This window comes from Struthio camelus, chromosome 9, assembly GCF_040807025.1.
Source record: "Struthio camelus isolate bStrCam1 chromosome 9, bStrCam1.hap1, whole genome shotgun sequence".
NCBI lineage: Eukaryota > Metazoa > Chordata > Aves > Struthioniformes > Struthionidae > Struthio > Struthio camelus.
The window spans coordinates 25,997,767-26,018,495 of record NC_090950.1 but is presented as its reverse complement, the minus strand read 5'-3'; the positions used below and the strand labels follow the sequence as shown (position 1 = coordinate 26,018,495).

The following is a 20,729-nucleotide window of genomic DNA, read 5'->3' as shown; positions in this document are numbered from 1 at the left end:
TCTTAAATTAACCGTGAACAGGACAATTTAAACCATTGTTTTCAAGTAGATATTTTTTGGGGGGAGGGGGGGGGGAATGTTCCCCTTCTAATAAATATACATCTGTAGGTTTTCATACCAATTCAGTTTTGAGAAGTATATCTGGGAGATACAGGACCACTTCTGTTGTCTACTCAAGTCTCCCTGGGGCCTTCTACTGCGTTTTTCCACAGCCTGTGGTTGATTTAATAATAGATTCTGCAACTCTTTGTTTAGATAATTTCACTTAATCTAGATGGTCTTATGCTTCTGCTTCTCAAATATGTTTGTCTTGCACCAGTTACTAATACAGGTGGCTATTCAGCTCAAGAAATAGAGCGTAATTATTCATAAAGAATAAGCTTCCCTGCTGTAGTTCTGAAGCTGGTATCAGTGATAATTTGTAAGGATAATAGATCATTCTTTATTTGTCCCGTTTAAAACTACTTAGACATGTTAATTAATTTCCAAAGCAACTAAGGTTTTGACTCTTTAGCTGGAGCCACTTTAAAGAAGGATGGTGACCTGAACTGGATGACTTAAGGGTAGGTGTCTCCAGGTGGAAGTTCGACTGTAGAAGAACCCAACAAATTATTATTTGTTTTAATGCAGGTTTTTCTCTTAATCTAACATGTTAATATTGCAGCATAAGGCACTTAGAAATTCTTAGGTCTGATGGATCATCAGTAGTAAAGTCCACAGTGAAGTACTACTTGGTTTATACTTTAGATATTTGGAGTCTGTTTTAGAACGTTAGTACAAATTAAATGTATTTTATGGTCCGTGTCGTACTCCTCATTTTCTCAGATTAGTAACATGAGCCTCTCACATGATGTTGAAAAACAAAATCAACTCCAGAGAAATAAGATTACTTGATTATGAATAGCGTGTGTGTCCTTGCACTGACATGAATCAGTCTTTGATTCCTTCAGATCACATAGCTTACTTTCTGTCCAATCTAACTGGAGGGGTTGATTGACACGGTGGAGACCAGCCTCCGCAACAATCAGTGATGTAAATAGTGCTATTATGTGTATTTTACCTTAAGACTAACCAAATGAAGAGGTGTTGTTTGACTGCTCTGCAGCAGAGAGTTAGTTATTACAGAGCATGCCACTGATAATTTATTTAATTTTTTCTTGGCTACGTAAAAGCTAACATTTAAAGGATCATTTAGTAGGATCTGACTGCACCTGCTGAAGTAGTGCACAGCAGTTAAACTTTTTTTTTCCCAGACTGGGAGCTCAAAAATTGTTTTCAATATATAAAAGGAACGACTCCTGTGGATTATCAAAATTAAAAATAAACAAATTATTCACCTATGAAGAGCCTTTTTTGTAAATGATATATTTTTAAGCAAAAAGTAGGAAGTGTTTTACAGGGAGAGCAGCATGCCAAAGTGATACAAGGTTGCTATAACATGCCGATAGACAAATTTGTTTACCGTTGGAGAACTTGTAAAATTTGTTTAAATCATGTGTTTAATGGCATTTCTGCATATTTGAATTGGTGTAGGAAGATCAACATATGATCCGGTGGAGATGAGCAGTATATGAAACTGCGTGGTGTTATTGTTGAGGCACTCTCAAAATGAACAGTTAAGCCTCTGGCCTCTTATTATTTTAATAACTGCAAATCACTGTGTTTTACAGTTCCCTCTCTGAAATGAAGTTCATTTAAACTATATCTGTTCTTGTGATGTTAAATGGCAGACTGCAGGGGGTTGAAAGTATCTCATATCCAGGACCTGGAACTCTGTGCACTAAACTACCCTGCAGAAGAACTAACATCTGATTCCAGAGATCAGCAGCATACTAGTAATTATTCAAAATTTCTGTCTAAATTGGTTTAACACCCTCCTCGTATCTGTATGAGTAAGTCCAGAACTGGTTATGCATACACTTTCTCTATGTGAAAATTCTGTTTATTATTTATGTGGTTGGTTTTGACCTGCACTCTCTGCTAGTAGCATTAAGGCCACATATTTCACTTCTTTTTACCAGAGCAGTATTTCCAGTTGATTAACTGAGTGGTGATCATGGACTTTGAAGGTAGTCTCTCTGTCAGAAACAGGAGTGTCTTCAGTGCGGAAAGCTCTAACAAAAATTTAGGACAGCTCTTCTAGGGAAGGATAAGGAGGACAGGAAATGAAAGCTGCAGACCATCTTAATCTCAAAACACCTCCTCTCCCCTCCCCAACATACACACACACAAATCACAGCAGATCTTACTTGCTTTGATTTGTTTTGATTTGTTATTTGTGGAGTGTATGGCATGCTGTATGATGGGGCTGTTGTTCCAAACTTTCTTGCATTGATCAAGTTAATAGCGTGCCTTAGTTTAACAACATTTCATTGGAGGGAAACTTTTATTAATTGCAAGACATTATTATTCTTTATCTTAATATAGTCCATTAATTTGGGGAAACGTTTCATTGTTTGATGAATGCAAAACACCCTGCATGAACTTCACCATCATTGCAAAATGCTTGAAGGATGCTGACATTTTAGAGTCTACTTAATAATGAAAATAAATTGGAGAAGGATAGTATTTTGCATATGAAAATATTTCCCATATTAGTGTAGTAATAAATATTTATTGTTGAACTATACATACAGTGTTAGTCATCATCAGGCATTCATGTATGTCAGGACAGTGGAAGCTGAACAACACAGTTAAACTCTTCAAATACTAGGAGTATTGATTTGAACATTGCTGTCATAAAAATAGAAATATTATACCATGAAGGACATGACCTAAAACACACCCCCCATATGTTATTGTACTCTTAATTTAAGATTTAAACATTTCGTATATTAGTTTCATACCTAAAAATTACTTAATTGATGTTATACTGAGGGAAAGAAAGTAAAAGATTATTTATGAATAGTTAAAATGGGGTGTAGTGGAGTATTTTCTGATTGACAGAGCGCTGGTTAACAGGCAGACTGGGGTTTCTAAGAAAGGAAGGTCTCTCTCATATTCCTGGTGTGTTAACAGAAATGGGAGTTGGTATATATTCAAAAATAATTGAGTCTGTCATCATATCCACCTCTTAGAAACAGTACAAAAAGGGGAACAGTATCAAAATACTCTGTTAATTAGCTATATCTCTGCAGTAGAAGAAATATTTCCATTTCTTCTCATAGTTAACCTATATGGAAGCTCTGTAACCTTGGTGGTTTATTGTAAAACTAATCTGCTTAGTAGGATGACAATAATGATGCAGCCTTTTATGTTCTTGACACTAAGCCAACAAATTTCAAGGTATAGGTGAGATGACAATAATGGAAAATGCCATAGAACCTGATCTCTGCAGGTACACCAGTTGACTTTTCACATATTAGATTTCAAGTTTCAAACGTTATTCGGTGTGTGAAATGTTATTCATTGTGTGAAACCTTGTTTTCCCTTTCTACTTTCCGGTGACATTTTGCTTCTTCTCAAACACGTGAATTCCATTATTGTCACTCAAGTGTATAAGCAATCTCCTTGAGTTCCTAATTGCTCTCCCAGAAACAAGTCCACTTTAAAATCTACTCCAGAAGCTATTGAAGTAAATGGAAACTTTTCTTTCAAATTCTGTATGTCTTTATGTTTTATTTGACTTTTATATGAAATTAAATACTGCCAGGATGTATGTGATGTTATAATTAAAATGTCTGAAAGCATCAGACTCAAGATAGCTGTGAAAAAGGAATGAATAATATCTTATATCTGTTTGAGACAGTATCCTCTCTATGACGTTTTGGTCGTATTTACACGGTTAATCTGAAATTGAACAGATACTTGTACAAGATTTTAAAAAAAGAATGTAACACTGATATCTGATGTGGGAAAAAATGCCTAGAATCTTGGGAAAAGAATACTTCTTCAAGTGTACTATTTCAGAAGTCATTTGCACAATATAACACATTAGTGTGTATCTTATAAAATCTAGCAATATTATGAAAATCAGGAACTTGAATAGCAAAAACTGAAAGAATGATTTATAAAGTAACTTAAATGCATTAGCAAATTAATAAATGATGAAAATATGACCGTACGTTCCTGCAGTATATCATAAATGATTTGGAGACACGGTGGGGAGGATCCAGTGAAGGTAAAGTTCGTATTCGTAAGTACTAGACAAAAATCTAATGGAAATGTAATGTCTTATGTAAATGTGGTAAAATCTGAAAGGAGAGCAAACTGTCCAACCTGTGTGTTGGAAAATTAAGCCCACTGGCAACCTGATGTAGATCTTCTAGTTTTCAAGAGGCATTGAGGATTTAATAGGTTCTATTGCAGAGTTCCCAGAATTAGAAAAAAGAACAGAGGAAATAATTTTATATTAGCATATAAGTAATATATCTGCCCCTTCTTCTTTAGAAAGGCATCTGGTAGTGCATGCCTCCATCTGGATTAGGTGTCGTGAGTCTAAACAAGGTTCATAGCCCCTTTATTTTTTTCATCGACTGCTGAAAGCCGTCTTTATCATCTTCAGTCTGGAATTCCAGATAAAAATTCCAGGTCCACTCTGACCTTCAGTCAGCAGCTTACAGTATGCCTTATCTGAAAGTCCCATAACAAATTCTAGATATAAATAAATAGAAAACAATAATTTTTGCAAAGAGTTCTTAAATGAAGGGTTAATGTTTACTTAATGGATTGAGAAGTATAAAGATTTAGATTTCAAAAAAAAAAGTTACATCTGTTTCCTTGCTCAATTTTCTTACCTCTGTGAGGTATTTATTAAGCTTATGTTGGTTCTTACCATGTTACCAGGTATCACTTCTGTTGATTAACTCTAGAAGATTAATTCTGAATAGCTGCGCTAGGAAGTTGCATAAATTCCTAACCTGAGTAGATGGACTTTACTCAGTAGCACTAGCCTGAAGAGCTTTCCTGTCATCGTGTTTAATGAGGGCAAGGATCAGGTCTTCTGGAAAAAAAGGGATTCTTCCATTTAGTGTGTAGCTTACTTTTGGGTCATTGTATCTCATCTGCTCTGTTTGTCTCTGATACTGAATTGTGTTATAAGAAAGTCATTGGTCATTTAACTTTGTGATTTTCTTTGTTAGGTAATTATGTTTTTTATGTATTTCAGAGATTTCCTATTGAACCTAAAAGGTGTTTCACATCATTCAGTGTACTTTTAAACATTAAAGGAAGAACTGACTACCCGTCATTATTTATGAAACAGCCGGATGTGTTAGCTACTGTAAGGAAGTTAGGATGTAGTCTGAGCTACATCATAGTATAGTCTGCCAGCACTTTCTAGCGCTTACACCTCCTAACATTCCTGAAAGTAACAACCACTTAAGTGTTCTGTACATGTCTGTGTGTAAACTTATATGCATGTTTTTATGTGTTGATGTGTACTGTAAAGTGTTTCTGACTTTGAAAGACTGAAGAAGGTTAACTGTGGTTATTTAAAAGTACCCATTGAAATGAGTATATACTCTGGGCTTTTGCTATTTCAGCTGTAACTTCAGTCTTTCAAATACGAGGTTGCTGACCGTAATGAGACTATGTGATAGAATAGCTGTTCAGTCTTAGGGAGCCCACAGAGTGAAGACATTGAAAGTGATGGTGAAACACAGACTGCTTTGTACTGCAGTATGTGGCCAAGAAACCCAACTATTTGAAAAACAGAGCTTGCTTTATCTTTTTTGGTCAATCACAAGAAAGTTGAGCACCTTAATCAACAGACCACCTGTCCCGACACTTGCAGTACAGGATCTGGCTGATATCATAATAGTAGACAGTGGGTCGATTTGCATGTCTTTGGACAGCCATACTGGGATGCTGTTACATGACTTTGCAATGTGTGTGAAAACTTCCTTCTAAAGGCTGTAAAGGAGGTGCTGAGTGAAGCAGAGAAACAAAAGTTGTAATTAAAGAGATGCCATCACGTTAAAAATCTTTTTAAAAAGTCTAAAGAAAAATTAAATGAAAATCTTAAAAAAATAATTAAAAAAAAACCTTCTATCTGAAATGTTTTAACAACTGTGACTTAAAAGTGACATCTAATATTGCTGCTACTCTACTGTTTAATTCGTTCTAATTTTTTTTTCTTAATACGGCATACAAAGCCAGGATTTTTGCTGCTGCAAATCATGTTGTTCCATTGATATCTTTAGAGGGGATATAATTCACGAAGAGGTAGACTATACATGCAGAAGAGATGTTTTGTTTCTCCTTTGACTATGAAGGTCAGTCTTTTTAGGTGGATTTTCACACTGCTGTGCCCTGCATGAATGTAAGAATGGGGGGAGGAGAAACTTTTAACAAAAGAGAGAGAGTATAGCGTTATAGCCACGTTTCAAAAAATACTCATTAAATGGAAGCTATTTCGGGAAGTTGTTTTAAAATAGCTTAGAGTGAGAATCTGGGCCCTTACTCATACTGGATAGTAGTATCTAATTGCATGCTTCATAGCACTGAGGCAAAACTGTGAAGTTTTAATACTAAGATTTGACTCACTTTGTAACTCTTAAAACATTTCCATACTAAACCCCGGAACTTTAATACATAAAATCAGGTGTATGCTACTATTAAAGGAGGACAAATCTCATGCTATTCTTGTAGTAAGCTAGTGATTTAGTAGGTGGGTCTGAGGAAGTCATGTTATACTGTATTATGCCAGCCTAATATAAATAATCTGTAGTACTTTAACCCTTTTAAGAGTCTTCAAAAAAACCACGGTCTTCTATAATGTGTTAAAAGCTTTTGTGCCTACGGCCTAAGTGTTTAATATCCTAGTGTATTTGAATTTGAAGCTAAATTATTATGTGGTGCTCATACTTAGTCTTGGGATTATTTTCCAGCTTTCATCTTAACATTTATTGCAGTTACATTGCTAAGATTTCAGCATTAAATACTTCTGTGGAAGAAATGTAAACATGTCACTAGGTAGAATTATTTTAAGCAATTACCCAGAAAATGCATATTTATGTATTTTCAGTCTTTTCATTCCATTTTTCTCTTAACCCCTAGTCTACAATAGCAGCAAGTTCTTTATATTGCCAGCTTTTCATGGTTTGTGGATATTTTATATATGATGATCTGGTTCAACTTTTTGTTGTTAGAGAGTGTGCTATCACCTGAGTAAAGAACGGATTCCTTTTCTAGACATTAAAGATCTCTTAGCATGCTCTGGAAAGGCAGCGTGATAACTTCCCATCTGCTCAGTATGGGTAATTTCACATGTTTACCAAAGGCTTCTTCCCCTCCCTTGCCCCTCCTACCATTTTAATTAAGTATGACATTCACTGTCCTTTTTGAAAGACTCAGCCTCATGGCAGCCCAGTCTTCATTCTCTGCTATGTGCTATCCCAAAGACTCTAATGTGTATCAGTAGAGGATGAAGGATTTGTAGCCTTACTTCCTTCTAAGTATGAATCAGCTAACACCTGTTTGCACCAGTTTTAAGTTCTGGCCTGTTTTTAAAACGCTTCAGGCCTATGCAAGCTGTGCAAATGTTAGATATTGACATGAGTTGGCAGAATCTGCTTACAAGTAAGTAAGTAGAATTTTCATTTGTGTTTGTTTTTCAGAGCCAGAGCTTCAACTGTATGGAAAAGACAAAATGTCCCAGATCTAATGTGAGTTCTGTGCAGATACAGGGGGATTCAGATTATTTCATCAACCATCTTGGAGTACCAGCCACGCGGTTTTCTTATGAGGACGTCAAAACATCAGAGGTAGTTGCAAATAAACATAGACAAACTGAAGATAGAAAGACTGAATTAGATTTTCTCAGTTTATACCCTTCTGTACCAATTGTGTTGCAGTGGAAAGTTATATTAGTATATTTTTTTAGATCTTCAGAGGATTTCCACAGGACTTGAACACATCAGAATTTATGGGGGTACAGCATTCGGACAAACATATAAGTGTTTAAAACAAAAACAAAAAATTGCAGGATAGTATAAGAATGTTGTATTACTGATGATATTATGGGCTATATATTAATTAAACAAACTTTCAAGGTTGCTTCCCACGTAGGAGAAATTAATTTTGATATATATATATATTTTTTCCCCTGTGTGGTAAGACAAGGCAAGACAACCTTCAAAATAAGTTTTATATCCATTTTCCTACTGTGGACAAAATCTGACTTGATTATGTATGCTGATTTAAAGATGTGTATGCTTGGTGAGAATCTTCAAAACACCGTGTTGTTTTTCAAGCCATCGCCCTCTGTTATCCACAAGGTAAGCAGAGAGAGACCAGGTTGGAATTAGACAAGGACAAGCTGTTAGAAAACTTTATCCTTCCTCATCCTTCACTACTATAGGTTATACTTACTTAACCTCAGTTAAGTTCATTGAGGATCAGGAAGCCTGGCGTTAATTATTTCAAGAGCCACAGACTGGCTCAAGTTGAGAGGAAACACACTATTTCTTTTAGGCTTCCACCTATGTGTGCATGGAAAACAGAGTTATGAGACAGAAAGACTAGCTGTTTCTGAAATACCTATATAAACATATGTGTGTTCTATCATATTAATATGATCACACAATTAAAAATTCTAAAAGGCAGATTTTTTGTGGCCAAGTTGAGCCATACTATTGCTATCTGAAAAACAGACACTTCCCTTTTTATCAAACTAAACACAGCTAATAATTTACAAGTGAAAATTTGCCATTTAGACAGAGTGGTCATGAAAAATGGTGTGTGTTTTCTTTTAAATGCAGCTGTGTTGACTTCATAGTTCCTTCATTGCCCTTCCGTGCATATCTACGCATGTGCCCATCTTTCCAAGTTTAGCAGCAAAGCTGAAACTGTGTAGTAGAACTGGAACACTTTCTGACACCGCATGCGAATATGCTTCTATTTCACAAACACCAAAAAAACCAAAAATATGCCAAATATTGAAGCCATTGTTGTGATGTTGTGGTGTAAATTAAGATAGATGAGGCAAGAATTTAAATAAATTAGGAGACTTTTCCATTTGTCAACATCATTGTACCTATTGGGCAAAGGATTTTGTTGCACATTAAATGCAGTGCAACGATTGTAAAGAAAATGGGAAGACAGTGTTTATGACAGTCTTGTGGTCCAGTGCACATTTCTGCTATTGCTTTAGCAGCTCTTCCATACAGTTCTAATTCCAGATCTGTGTATACAGGATCTGTAGGGCATCAGAATAAATCAACTTGAGTATATCAAAACAATAACTCTTTCCCAGCAACATTTAAAATATAAACACCAAAGGTTCCCTTGGCTATTTTTCAGTCCTACAAAAGATGTTAACCTTACAGCTATATGTTTTTGTCTCTTAAAACGATTCAGCAATATAATTAAACTTTCAAAAGAAAATGTTTTCATTTATTTTTTAATATCACACAGTGTATTTGATTTTCCGTTGCAAATTCAGCTTTTGCCCTTCTTACAAATTCATTTCCTTGAATAACCATAGCTGTAATCTTCTGTCTTGAAGGTCATGTACTGCACCTCTCAGACTATAGGATGTCTTGACCTCATGATACCTCTTTTATGTAAGAAATAGGTCTGTTAGCAAAGTGTGTAAATTTATGTTGGCAGGTAGATGTGATTTTTATATAAAAGTGCAGTTAAACAGAGTGATTAAATTTGAATTCTTTGTTACTTATTTTTATTTGTTATTTATTCTAGTGCTTTATTAACATTTCCTTAAAACTTTGGCTCCCGTCTCATGTAGTATGCTATGTTATACCAGGCAAGCAGTCTGGGGACAGTTTGTGAATTCTGCTTTTTGTATCAAGCAGAGATAGTGCTACTCTAAGACAGACAGAAATTATTCTGGACTTGCAGCTGTACTACTAAACATTGTAGAAAGTTCTACTGTGTGCGCCAGTGACTTAAAATAATCTGTTGCGGTGTCGGCACGGTTTTGTTTGTTTTTTGTTTCCAAGCCATATATCTTTTAAAACTATGCCTCGTCACTATGGTAACTGTGTTTTTGATACTACTTCTGGTTAGTAATTCACTGGTGTGGATCTGTAAACCCAGTGAAGAGAAACTGTACGAAAGAGGAACTGGAAACTCTTTCCTGTCAGTTGCTTTTAAGTAATGTTTGCTTTTTGTTAGCTTTACTGCAAAACTAGATTTGGATTTGAGAAGACAGATTTCAGAAACTGGATGTTTTGAAGTCTTACTGTAGACTATCCTTTTACCAGGTTGCTTTCCTTTACTGCACCTTCCACTTCCGTGACCTACTCAGAGATGTCTTTTATTTTGGAATATACACTAGTTTTTTTGTTTTATCCACCTGTTAAACAGCATACAGTGTCGCATAAAATGGGTATTTTTCATGTAGGAACTATTCCACACTCAAAAAACCTGTTTTTACAGCAAAATAGACGAAGACTTGTGCCTTGTAGTCTGTCTGCAGAGCAGCAGTTACAGGTCAGCTCTAGAAATGCATTTCTTATGCAGTAAGCATAATGCCAGTCCTCAGAGAAAAGGTTGTAAAAACTGCTCATTGGCAGGAACCTGAGGAGTAAATAAGAGGAAATAAAGTTGTAAGAGGAAACATTCAGACCAGAAGAGTAAGTAAAACTGTCTTGCTTGAAATTACCCGATACACTGAAGCACAGCCTCAGGGAGGTGAAATCTGCATGGCAAGCACCTGTGGTCAGATCTGTAAGCTAGTAAAGTGCATTCTGAGTACTCAGCCACTAATATAAAAATGCACTGAGTAAAATGCAGTTTGTTTATTTACTAGCAGAAAATACACAACATTTTAGTCTACCAGTAAGTTGGAAGAATTTTTCACTTGGGAAAAAAAGTAAGATTAACTCAAATCCCAGGGATTCTTATGTAGCTGCAGAAGGAAGCCTTTCCCCCCTAATCTGCAGTGCACGGGGTTTACCAGTAAGAGTAAAGCCTTTTTATGTGAGGGTCACATTTCTGATTTGTAATATATTAAGAGAGAGTCAGCATTTAAGTCACAAGACTGATCGGCTGTTTCTAATAACATAGATTCTTTACTTACAGAAGGGGTCATGCCAAGAAGCAAGCAGTTGTCCAGGCTATTCAAGTTAATGGTCCATTTCCATCCATGTCACCATGTAGAGCCTCCAGTAAGAGAGAAGATGCTGAGCTTGAATCTGAGCTTCTCTGATAACTTGGAAGCCCGTGACTAGTAGTCTTATCAGTCCTCATTTCAGTCAGGAGTAGTATTAGACACATTTTTACTTTGCTTTACCTCATCATAAGAAAGGAGCTTAAAGGAAGAGGTATATCCATCCGATCACAGATTCAGCTTTCTTACTCTCTATACTGCATTAAGAGCTAAAATATCAGTGGACCTCCTTGATCATATAAACATTGATACGTCAGGAATGACAATGCAAAGAGTAAATTTTGAATATTTTTTTCCATATGTGGAGCATTTCTGTACCCTTGGAAATATTAGTAATGTTTGTATGACAGTGTTATCTTCAAACCAATAAATGGTATATTAAATATAATGCATAAATATGCTCCATCATGTGTACGCATTTGTATAATGAAACAGTGTAACCCCTTTGGTAAAAGGCTTCAAACCTAAACATGAGAGTGATTCTAAAAGAGTGAGTTATTGAAGTGATAATGATTGTTTATTGAAATTTGTGAAAGTTTCAACTTTTGGTACAATTTTGTTTATCTACAGACTTTTCAAAAATTTATATGGAAGATGAACGTCATCACAGAGCTAATACTGGAGTTGTGGCTGTATTCAACAAAGTAGATCAGCTCTACTTCAGGGAGTAAAGTAAATCTCTTGGGGATCTGAGGGGTTTTTGTCCCATTACTTTCTAGCTGCAATAGAAGCATCACTTCTTATTGAAAAAATGTAATTTAAAATGTAAGTTGTTTACACAGCTGCTTGTTATAGAGAGGGTGATTTCAGACAGTATGTATTGAGAAGGGGGCTGAATGTGCTGGGGTGTATTTTGATGAGGGCTGTATCCATCTGCTCATAGTATCAGTTATTTAAGACTGGTGTGCTCAAATAGGCATGTTATTTGTGAAGGAAGAGGGAGGCATATCCCAGAGTATCATTCAAACTCTGAGATAAAAATAAGTTATATTTTCTACCTGGAATTTCTAATCCTGCTATTTTAATGGCCCTATAAATGTGGACAGGAGAAAAAAAGATTGTGCTGTGAGTATGTGTGTCTCTATTTGAGTCATATGGACAGAGGACACGTGATATTCCATGCTGTTGTAATTACCGAGTCAGCTCACTCATTCAGAAAACTTTCTGCTGGTTTACTTGAAGCAGATTAACGTTAATTTTATGTCTTAAAATGTACCTGCAGAAAAAGATGTAACACAGCATTTGCAGTAGGGTGTCAGCAGTGTCTCTGGCCTTTCTCAGAAACTTATTTGGCGTAGGTACTTCCTTTCATTGTTATACTGCATTAATTATATAAATATAATACAGGGAACAACAGCACGGTATGGAAAAATTTTTGTTACTCTATCTCTAGCCATAGTTTTACCTGACAGAGACTCTGTCAAAATTTCAGAAGTTCATCCGTACCTCCTCTTTCAACTTTCTTCTGTTTCTCTTATTTTTCTCTGCTATTTCTGTAAGTTTTGCCTCATTTTTCGTTCTACATGAGCATCACCCCCTAACATTTTCCCTCTTACTTGTGGACCACCTTCAACATGTAGTGTGCTCTTGTGGTGCATATAAATAACCTTAATATGGCTGCCTGATGGTTGGGTACAAGAGGAAATATAATATGGATTTGCCATGGTTTCAGTTAGAGATTTGATTATTTCTTGCACATTATAAATTAAATGATATTAGACTGTTTAGCATTTTGAAGACCTGCTACTCATTTGCACATAAGCTGGCGCAGGACTATTTTGAGCTTTTTTCAAGATTGAAATAGATTGTTAACCATCATGTTTTTTTAGTATAGCAGTCTACAGTTTCATGAGGAATCTAATTTTTAAAATTATAGCTAGATAATTTTGTATGTTATCTATATGCTAGTCAACCTTCTCAGTGTATCCCATTACATAATGATTCTAGTCTGATAACACAGAATCTTGAATTCCTTCTGCAGTAACATGGCAGGTTGCATCAATGCTAGCGTTATCATTTTGTTATGGGGAAAAAATTTAGTGCACGTTATAAAAAAAGTGTATTTATTTTTTATTATTTATTGATGGGTGCATATTTAGTATGAAATATTTAATGGTAGCTGTCCAAGTTTGGCTATGCAGGGCTTACAGAACATTTATTTTTACACCTAGGTCATAAAAGTTGTTTTCCGTATCTTCAGTCAAACTAAAATACAGGCAAGAAGTATAAAAATTACCTGTCACATTATTCACAGGGTAGACCAAGATAGTGTAATAGCATGGACCACTAAGCTAATTTAGAAGAAAAATGAAAAGAGGTTTCTTTATAGAAGGCACTTGTATGTAATATATGTAGAAGAGTTTAGAATTTTGACAGTTTGAGATTGTATCCTCTTTAGAGAGAATGCATAATGATTTTTATTTCTGTTGAAATATGCATAACTTTTTGAAGGTAACTTTCAAATTTCATTAGGGCTCTTAAAAGTGATTTTTTCCCCACACCGGTGTAAAACAAAGGCTACTAAATCTTAACTCTTCAATGAATGTGGCTTCTCACTCATTTTACTATCTATCTCTTTCCTCTTCCTCCTGCCTCCTCCTTTCCCCTCCTTTTCTTTCTTTTCATCATTCTTTGGGGAAGTTTATTGTAGCTTCTTTATTTCACTATTTACATGCTTAGGCTTTACTTACTATGCACTTCTTTCAGAATAAATCAAAAGCTTTCCAGTTCTTTGTTATCATGAAACAAGTGGAGGAGCTGTCCTTGATGGAGAGAATTTAGGGTCTAGTTTGCTGAGAAATAACTCAGGTGTCGTATGCTGCTTTCATCTCTTTCATGTGTTTGTGTCAGTGTCTAGGGAAGGCTTAGGCAGCGTGGAGTGCTCCTCACTGCATCTGGCTTGTGTCTTAAAAGAGTGAATGGGGAAGTGGTGCTTATCTGTATTTTGGCTGCATTTGGCGTGGGGACAATGCCAAATGTCTTTAAGTTGTGGGATTCTGGTGTCAGCGAGTAGGAACTCCATTTTAATTCTGTGCTGCAGGGTCCTTCAGCTGTTTTATTTCTTGTTTTTGTATCACTTTAAAGTTTTAAACCGAACATACAAATTCGTAGAAATCAGGGTGGCACGGGGAAATTCTGTGCAGTGGCAGTGTGTAAAGGTTCAGCCCTCTATCCAGTCATCTGGATAGACCACACTAAAATCTAAGAAGCTCTGCTCCCTGCTGCAGCTTGTTTCTTGTGGATGTGGTAGCACAAGGGAGCAAGGTGTGTCCTCCCTCCTTGTTCACTCTGCCCAGCTAGAGTTGCGATGATTTCTTTGGTTTATGGATTGTTATAGTATAAACAGAATCAATAAACAAAAGAGTATTTTAGTTAACCTGTATGGTGTAAGGACCAGTATTGGCTCAGCTTTGCTGCAGAGAGTAGGATGATTTTCACCCAGGTAAAAACTAAACAGTATTTCTTCAATTCTGTATCGATGAGCAACTCCTAAAGAATGTTAAGGGATTCTTAAAGAGTATATGGGACGGAGGGTGGGGGTGAACAAGGTTCTTGCTGTGCCACAAGTTGTGTTTTATGTCCTAAGTGACCAAGAGCCCTCTCTGCCTTAAGAAGAATGTAGACCTGTGACTGGTGGTTTAGAATATGGTCAATATTTGTATTTAATGACAAATATTGTTAAAGAATTGCCAGTAAAAGTGGCGACTTTCCAAACTGACTGAAAGCCAAGATTACCATCCTCAGTCTGTGTTGACTAATGTGATAAGTATTAGACCTCTGATTCATTGATTTAATCAGTATAGTTCCAACAGTCTAAAAGAGAGAATTGCAGTCTTGAAAAGCAGAAGAAGGTATGTCTCTCTTGGGTTGCATCAGCACCTCTTAAAGCTCTTAAAGCTGATTATTCCATTCTCCATTGACTAGTCCTAAACAGAGTAGATCAGACTTTTTTTTTCTGTGGTATGTGGACCTGATCAAGCAGGTTATTGTCTCCTCTCTTGAGACATCATCTGGTCCCCAGAACTGCAGTCTGGATGAATTCTGCACCAAAGACCATCAATGACTAAGACAACTTTTCTCTTTTTTTGCGTTTTTGCTACTGTCTGAGGAGGCCAGCGCTGTGGATTCTTGTATTTGCACCTTAAATATATTAATATCTGTATGCATATCCAAATTAAGAGTCCTGTGTTCTGTTTTACACTAAGTTGTTAATGTCTTTTTTCTAAACAAATCACACTTGAAGGAGATTTAAGTCATTGATAACTCTCCTGTAATAACTGGGGGAATAAGTGGAGAGGGGAGAACATGGTCGCTCCATAAATGTTGACTTAGAAGAATTTTAGCAACAAAGAAGGAATAATGCTTTGCATTCCCTGAATTAGTGTTTAGCAATGATTAACCTCATGTGTTAACCACACCATGAACCATTATCTTTGTCCCACTGGTGAATGGGTCATTCTGTTCCCTATCATTATTGATTCACAGAACTGAATCAGTTTCAGGTCTGACCTTGACATGATATTTATATTATTTATTTTAATTCAGTGAAAATGTCTAAGTAATTAGCCTTAGTGGGAAGTTTAATTTAAGTGGAACTTGTAGGAAGTGCTCAGAGTTATTTTTATTTTCAAATTTGCAACTGCATTATCAGTCATCACAACAAAGGTAATTCAGTAGAGTAGTTGATGGCCACTGACTCTAATTGCAAATGAATACCTATGTCCCTAACAATTACAACTTCCTCAACACCGTATCTTAGATTTCACAAAACAAGCCGTGAAAATAAAGCTCATTTCTGCCTAACAGTGAGCTACAACCATTTATCTGGCTGTCAGAATTTCTCCAAAGCTACTATTTCTTTGAAAGAACAGTTTGATACAGAATGGGCTGAATATGTCAACAAAACTGAAAACAGTCAGTAAACAACGCGCAGCTTCATGAGAAGGACAGATAATCGCCAGTGACTCAACCTCTATCTTTTAGCTGCAACATCTGACCTGCAATTTACTTGAGAATGTAAAATGTGTTTTAATATGAAGCAGCTGGACATACTGTGAACAAACCTTGATAGAAACCTTGATATCTGTCACTGTAAATTTGTGACAATATTCTCTTACCTTCTCTCTGGTAAGGTTCTTGTGAAGCATTATTTTATATGTATTTATAGTGAATTGAGGTGGCATTATGGAAGGCAGCACAGCCTGATCTAGCTTTGTCCAGTAAACACCGTGTAAAGTGAAAAAGGTATGTGTGTGCATATATCTAAACCAATCATGGTTTGTCTGATCTATAATGTCCTTTACTGAAAACCATTTTTGTATCACTAATATAGTTTGTTGGTCAAACAGTTACAGTGCTTAAAAGTGATCAATGTTCTCTTTCTGATCTCTGTATTTTTAATGCAGTTATCTCAGTGTTCTGTATCTCATTATTAATCCCACCGGTACTCCAGCTACAGATCATTTCCTCCTCCTCTTTTAGTTTGTCCTTCAGTCTCTACTCTTTCCTATCTCAAGATTTCTGACCAACTACTTTGATGATCTACAGCTGACTAGGCTGTTCTGGTGAATTTTATGCTGTCTTTTCTCTGATATTATTTATATCCTCTTGGACTCTATGTGATCAAGTGCCAATTCATTTGTTGGATCTAAATGTATTGATCGAGGGCTTTAGGTAGAAATAAATAGCATCATGGCATCATTTTCTTAGAAAGATCAAAGTAGGCCATAGTCTTGCATACTGTGATGGAACATTCACCATGGATCTAGCATTGAGAACATAGCTTGTAACTAGCATTGGGCATCAGCATCCCCTTCTCCTGTGGCATTAGTCTTGCAGAACGCATTTATCCTGAATAATTTCATATGAGTCTCTGAAAAACAGATGCTATGGTAGCAGCCAGGACTCTTAATTCAAACTGGAAGACATTCCTACCCTGAATGAAACCCGCATTTCCCAATCTGTATCTAGACTAACAAGAAGCTTGCATAATAGTAGTGTGTTACTGTGATTATCTGCAATTTGGTAGCCTTTCCTGCTAAATAATGACTCTGCCTTTCTTATTTAGGTTCGATCTAAACATGAGTAATGTTTCATCCACTGCTCTCTTCCCCACTTTCCTCCTCCTCCCCTTCTTTCCTGATATATGTTGAACTTTTCCTGATACATGTTCAACTTCCTAAGGAGCTACATAGCTGGTGAGAACCTAGCCCATGAGAAGTTACAAAAGACGTTCTATGCATGTATTTCAGGAGAGGAGTGAAGTACAAGTGTGTTTAGACTACCAGAAGCTGAAAGAATCTGTGCAAAGGGGCAGCTGTACGTCACCTTCAGAATGGCGGCAGATTGCTTGGGAACTCAAGATATCCTTTCTAAGCTGTCAGTGGAGAGTTTGGTTCTGCTGAATTTACTCCTGGGATATTTTATGGACATTGGAGTAGAACTGTTTATGTAACAAGAGTGTTAGATGCACCATGGTGCAGAGAGAGGTTTCATTGTTTTCTGTGGACAAGAGAGAAATTGCCAATGTGTTTGTTTAAAAAAAAAAAAAAAAAGTCCAAACTATCTCCAGCAGATCTTCTTGGGACTAGTCGTGAGGGTAGGTGCAAATGACAGGTACTCATGTGTCTTGCCTTTTCCACTTACGGGCTATAATGTTTTTCTAATAGTTGTGCTTCTTTCAATCGTCCTACGTTTCATCTGACCGCTATGATTTCCTTTTTTTCTGTCTGTCTTTAGGATATACTAGTGCTTTCTAAATCCTTCAGTACATTCGAGGTTACTCAGTTTAGTAGTCACCAGTAATACATTAATACATTAGTCTGTCTGAAATGTGTTCTTACATATTCCCTTGGATGCTCATTTAGTTGAATTTGGTAGTGAGAGCATGCTGACATTGCTAAGGTTAATGGCTCAGTATTTTACAAGCCAAAACACATTTGAGTTTCAGCTGTGTGAATTGTTTTATTGAACAATGTGAATATATAGTTACTTAATCTCATGGTAGAGAGTCTTTGTTATTTCACTAATGCTGATGAAACTGATGTCCTCTTTTTATATGGCATTTATTGCATGAGTTGGATGCCACCCTTCGAAAATGGCATTTTCTCCCAATTCACATTACCTAGAAGGAGTGACGTTTTTCTGACAAAATCATCTGGTATGTCTTAGAAAAACCTTATTGTGTAGACCAGAATGGTGGTCTGAAGCTGGAAGTGAGCAAGTTATGCAATAAGATAGTGAAGGAAAAAGTTCTGGGTTTATTTTTGTTTCTGGATTGTTTTCTTTTTTGCCAGTTGGTGATAATATCCTGCCATGAAGCAAAAGAAATTATGTGCTTTGTAGTTTTTATCCAAGCTCCTATGAGTGTAGTTAATGTTTTTAATTTCTGAGCCTTAGTGCCTAATACTGTGGGAACTTTTTTTTTTTAATGTAATAGTGAAGTACACTGATTTATAGAGTATTTCGTCACTGATCAGTATGGAAAATTAGGGTTTTTTTTCCTGTGAAATAATGGCAGGGATTGGACATTCTCCAACAGGATTTAATCTGAAGATATGAAGGATGTCTCACTACATGGGGAACTTGAATTCGAGCTTCTTCATGATTTTCTGCTGATCAAAAACTTGAGCTATCTTCTGAGCTGAGAAAAAAAAGCTGTGGACATTGCTATCATGGAAATCATATTATGACATCCCAGCTGGGTTTAGTCCCAGCAGATGCATGAGGAGAAGCAACCTGGCAGTCCACTGGTGAATACTGTTATGCCAAGGCTGCCTGTGGAATACAGTGATAAGATACAAAAATTACACAGATAACATTTCTTTGCTCCAAAAGGCAAGAATCTATTTGATCTAACAAATCTTAGTGCTTTGATGTTCCAGATGTTCCACAGTGCATCCAGGAGGGGAAAATCCTGTATATAAGTCTGCCATACAGTGTAAAAAAAGCACGGCTTCTTTAGCATTACACTGCATGAGTGCAGACTGTTGCCATAAACCCTTTCCTTGCAGACCTTCTCACAGGTTCTCCATGCGCTTGGAATTGGCTGAGGACTGTTGACAGCTGGTGGAAGAAAGACAATGTTGATGTGAACAGGGTCAATGGCATATGGGAAAATATGTGAGAAATTCCCTTAGAGGTCAATTACTGCTTCTGTTTGATAGCTTCCTGAAGCAGCTTAACTACTGAAAACAAGTATTACCTCAGGATAGGAGGCACTGATTTATCTGTCCTCCTTAGAGGAGTAAGTGGCATGTTGCGTTCATGATAACATTATACCGTTGTTGTTCTGAGTTGCTAAACTCAACAGAGCCCAGAGTCTTCTGGCTGAGTAGCTAGAAAGAGTATCAGAAACTGTTTTATGTCAGCAGATATTAGTAGTGCGGCAGTCAGTTTTGTCTTTTAACATTTAAAAAATTCTCAAGATCACTGGGCTGTCAAAAGGCTGGGATTTGAGTCAGTTATACTTTGTCTGATGAATGTTCAGTAAATGAGAATAAGTTAATCAGTGGTTAGTTGGTAGTCCAGATAAAATGCATGAGTACCTTGCAAGAAAGCTTTATAATGTTTGGTGTATCTTATTTACCATGATTTAAAAATCATTTGATAAGGCTTTTGATAAATATTTGCTTTGAAAAGATTAGTATTGGTTTCTTGGTTGGGGGGTAAGTTAGTTTTTATTGTTACTGATGGATGCAAGCAGGCTGTCATCTAAAGGTTGCGTAGCTGGATTAGCATGGTGATGTATTTTCCACAAGGCTTTCAGCATTAGCCTTTACTGCACAGCTGCACCATAGAGCAATCTTCTAGAGTGGAGTCTGCTTGTATATATCTGGTTTAGGACAGAGACAGGCTGAGTTCAGCCTTTTAAACAGTGTCCTGCATTGCCTCTTGTGTCCCACAGCAGTTTGTTGAGGGGGAGAAATTCCTTCACTGTTCTCGTGCTGCAGGGTAGACTGTTACCAGTTCTCATGTAACAAACACATCCCCAGGTTGTACGCCTGAATCAGAAGTCCTTGATTTGAGCAATACAGTAAAAGTATCCCATTGCTAGATTGCCCATGATCCTTCTTGGGACCTGATCTCAGTAAAGTCAGTGGAAAGAATACTGGAACATTTTTGATTATTTTTACCACAAGATAAGCATTCAGGCTTCCTAAAAATATCTTAACTTTTGAAAACTCAAGATTCTTCTAATCACTTTGTGAAAGACTCACTTCCGACTTTTAGAGATAAATGGCAGTCTCCTGTTCTTCCATTAATTCAATTGAAACTGAGAAGGTAATTTTAGGATATTGTACGAGTTCTAAGAAGAGCCCACATTTGTAGGTGATTTTAGATTTTAATCCTTGCAATATTGGCTTTCAAAATGGTGCAAATTCTTTAGGCCTTTAGGATAACTCGAACAAAATGCAAAACTAATATTTTTTAATTAGCCTTTCTAGCATTTCTGAAATGTGCAAAAAATGTCCTTATCTGTCCATTAGTGGTGCTGTATAACACAAAGTAAATCTGTTAGGATAAAATTTTCACTGGAAGATTGATTAAAGTGACAGGAGTGCCTCTGTGATAGAAGTACAACATTTAATAAAAGCTAAGAGGAAGAGAAATCTTTCCTGACACTAGAAAGATACCATGATATTTTTCACCCTAT

At 36.5% G+C, this 20,729-nt stretch overlaps 1 protein-coding gene across 19 annotated transcripts in view; it reads left to right on the top strand.

The window, feature by feature from the left end:
* NAALADL2 (N-acetylated alpha-linked acidic dipeptidase like 2) overlaps positions 1-20,729 on the top strand; it is a 524,823-nt gene that overhangs the window by 413,517 nt on the left and 90,577 nt on the right. For 11 of the 19 annotated variants that reach the window (XR_011142818.1, XR_011142817.1, XM_068954255.1 and 8 more), the window contains one exon: positions 7,560-7,709. The exons of 2 other annotated variants lie outside the window; for them this stretch is intronic. Coding sequence is in view for 15 of the 17 variants with exons in the window: in XM_068954255.1 (XP_068810356.1) it covers positions 7,560-7,709 (150 nt within the window). In the remaining 2 variants the exon portion in view is untranslated. The remainder of the gene's footprint in view (positions 1-7,559; positions 7,710-20,729) is intronic. 6 more of the 19 variants (XM_068954250.1, XM_068954263.1, XM_068954264.1 and 3 more) reach the window with 1 other exon arrangement.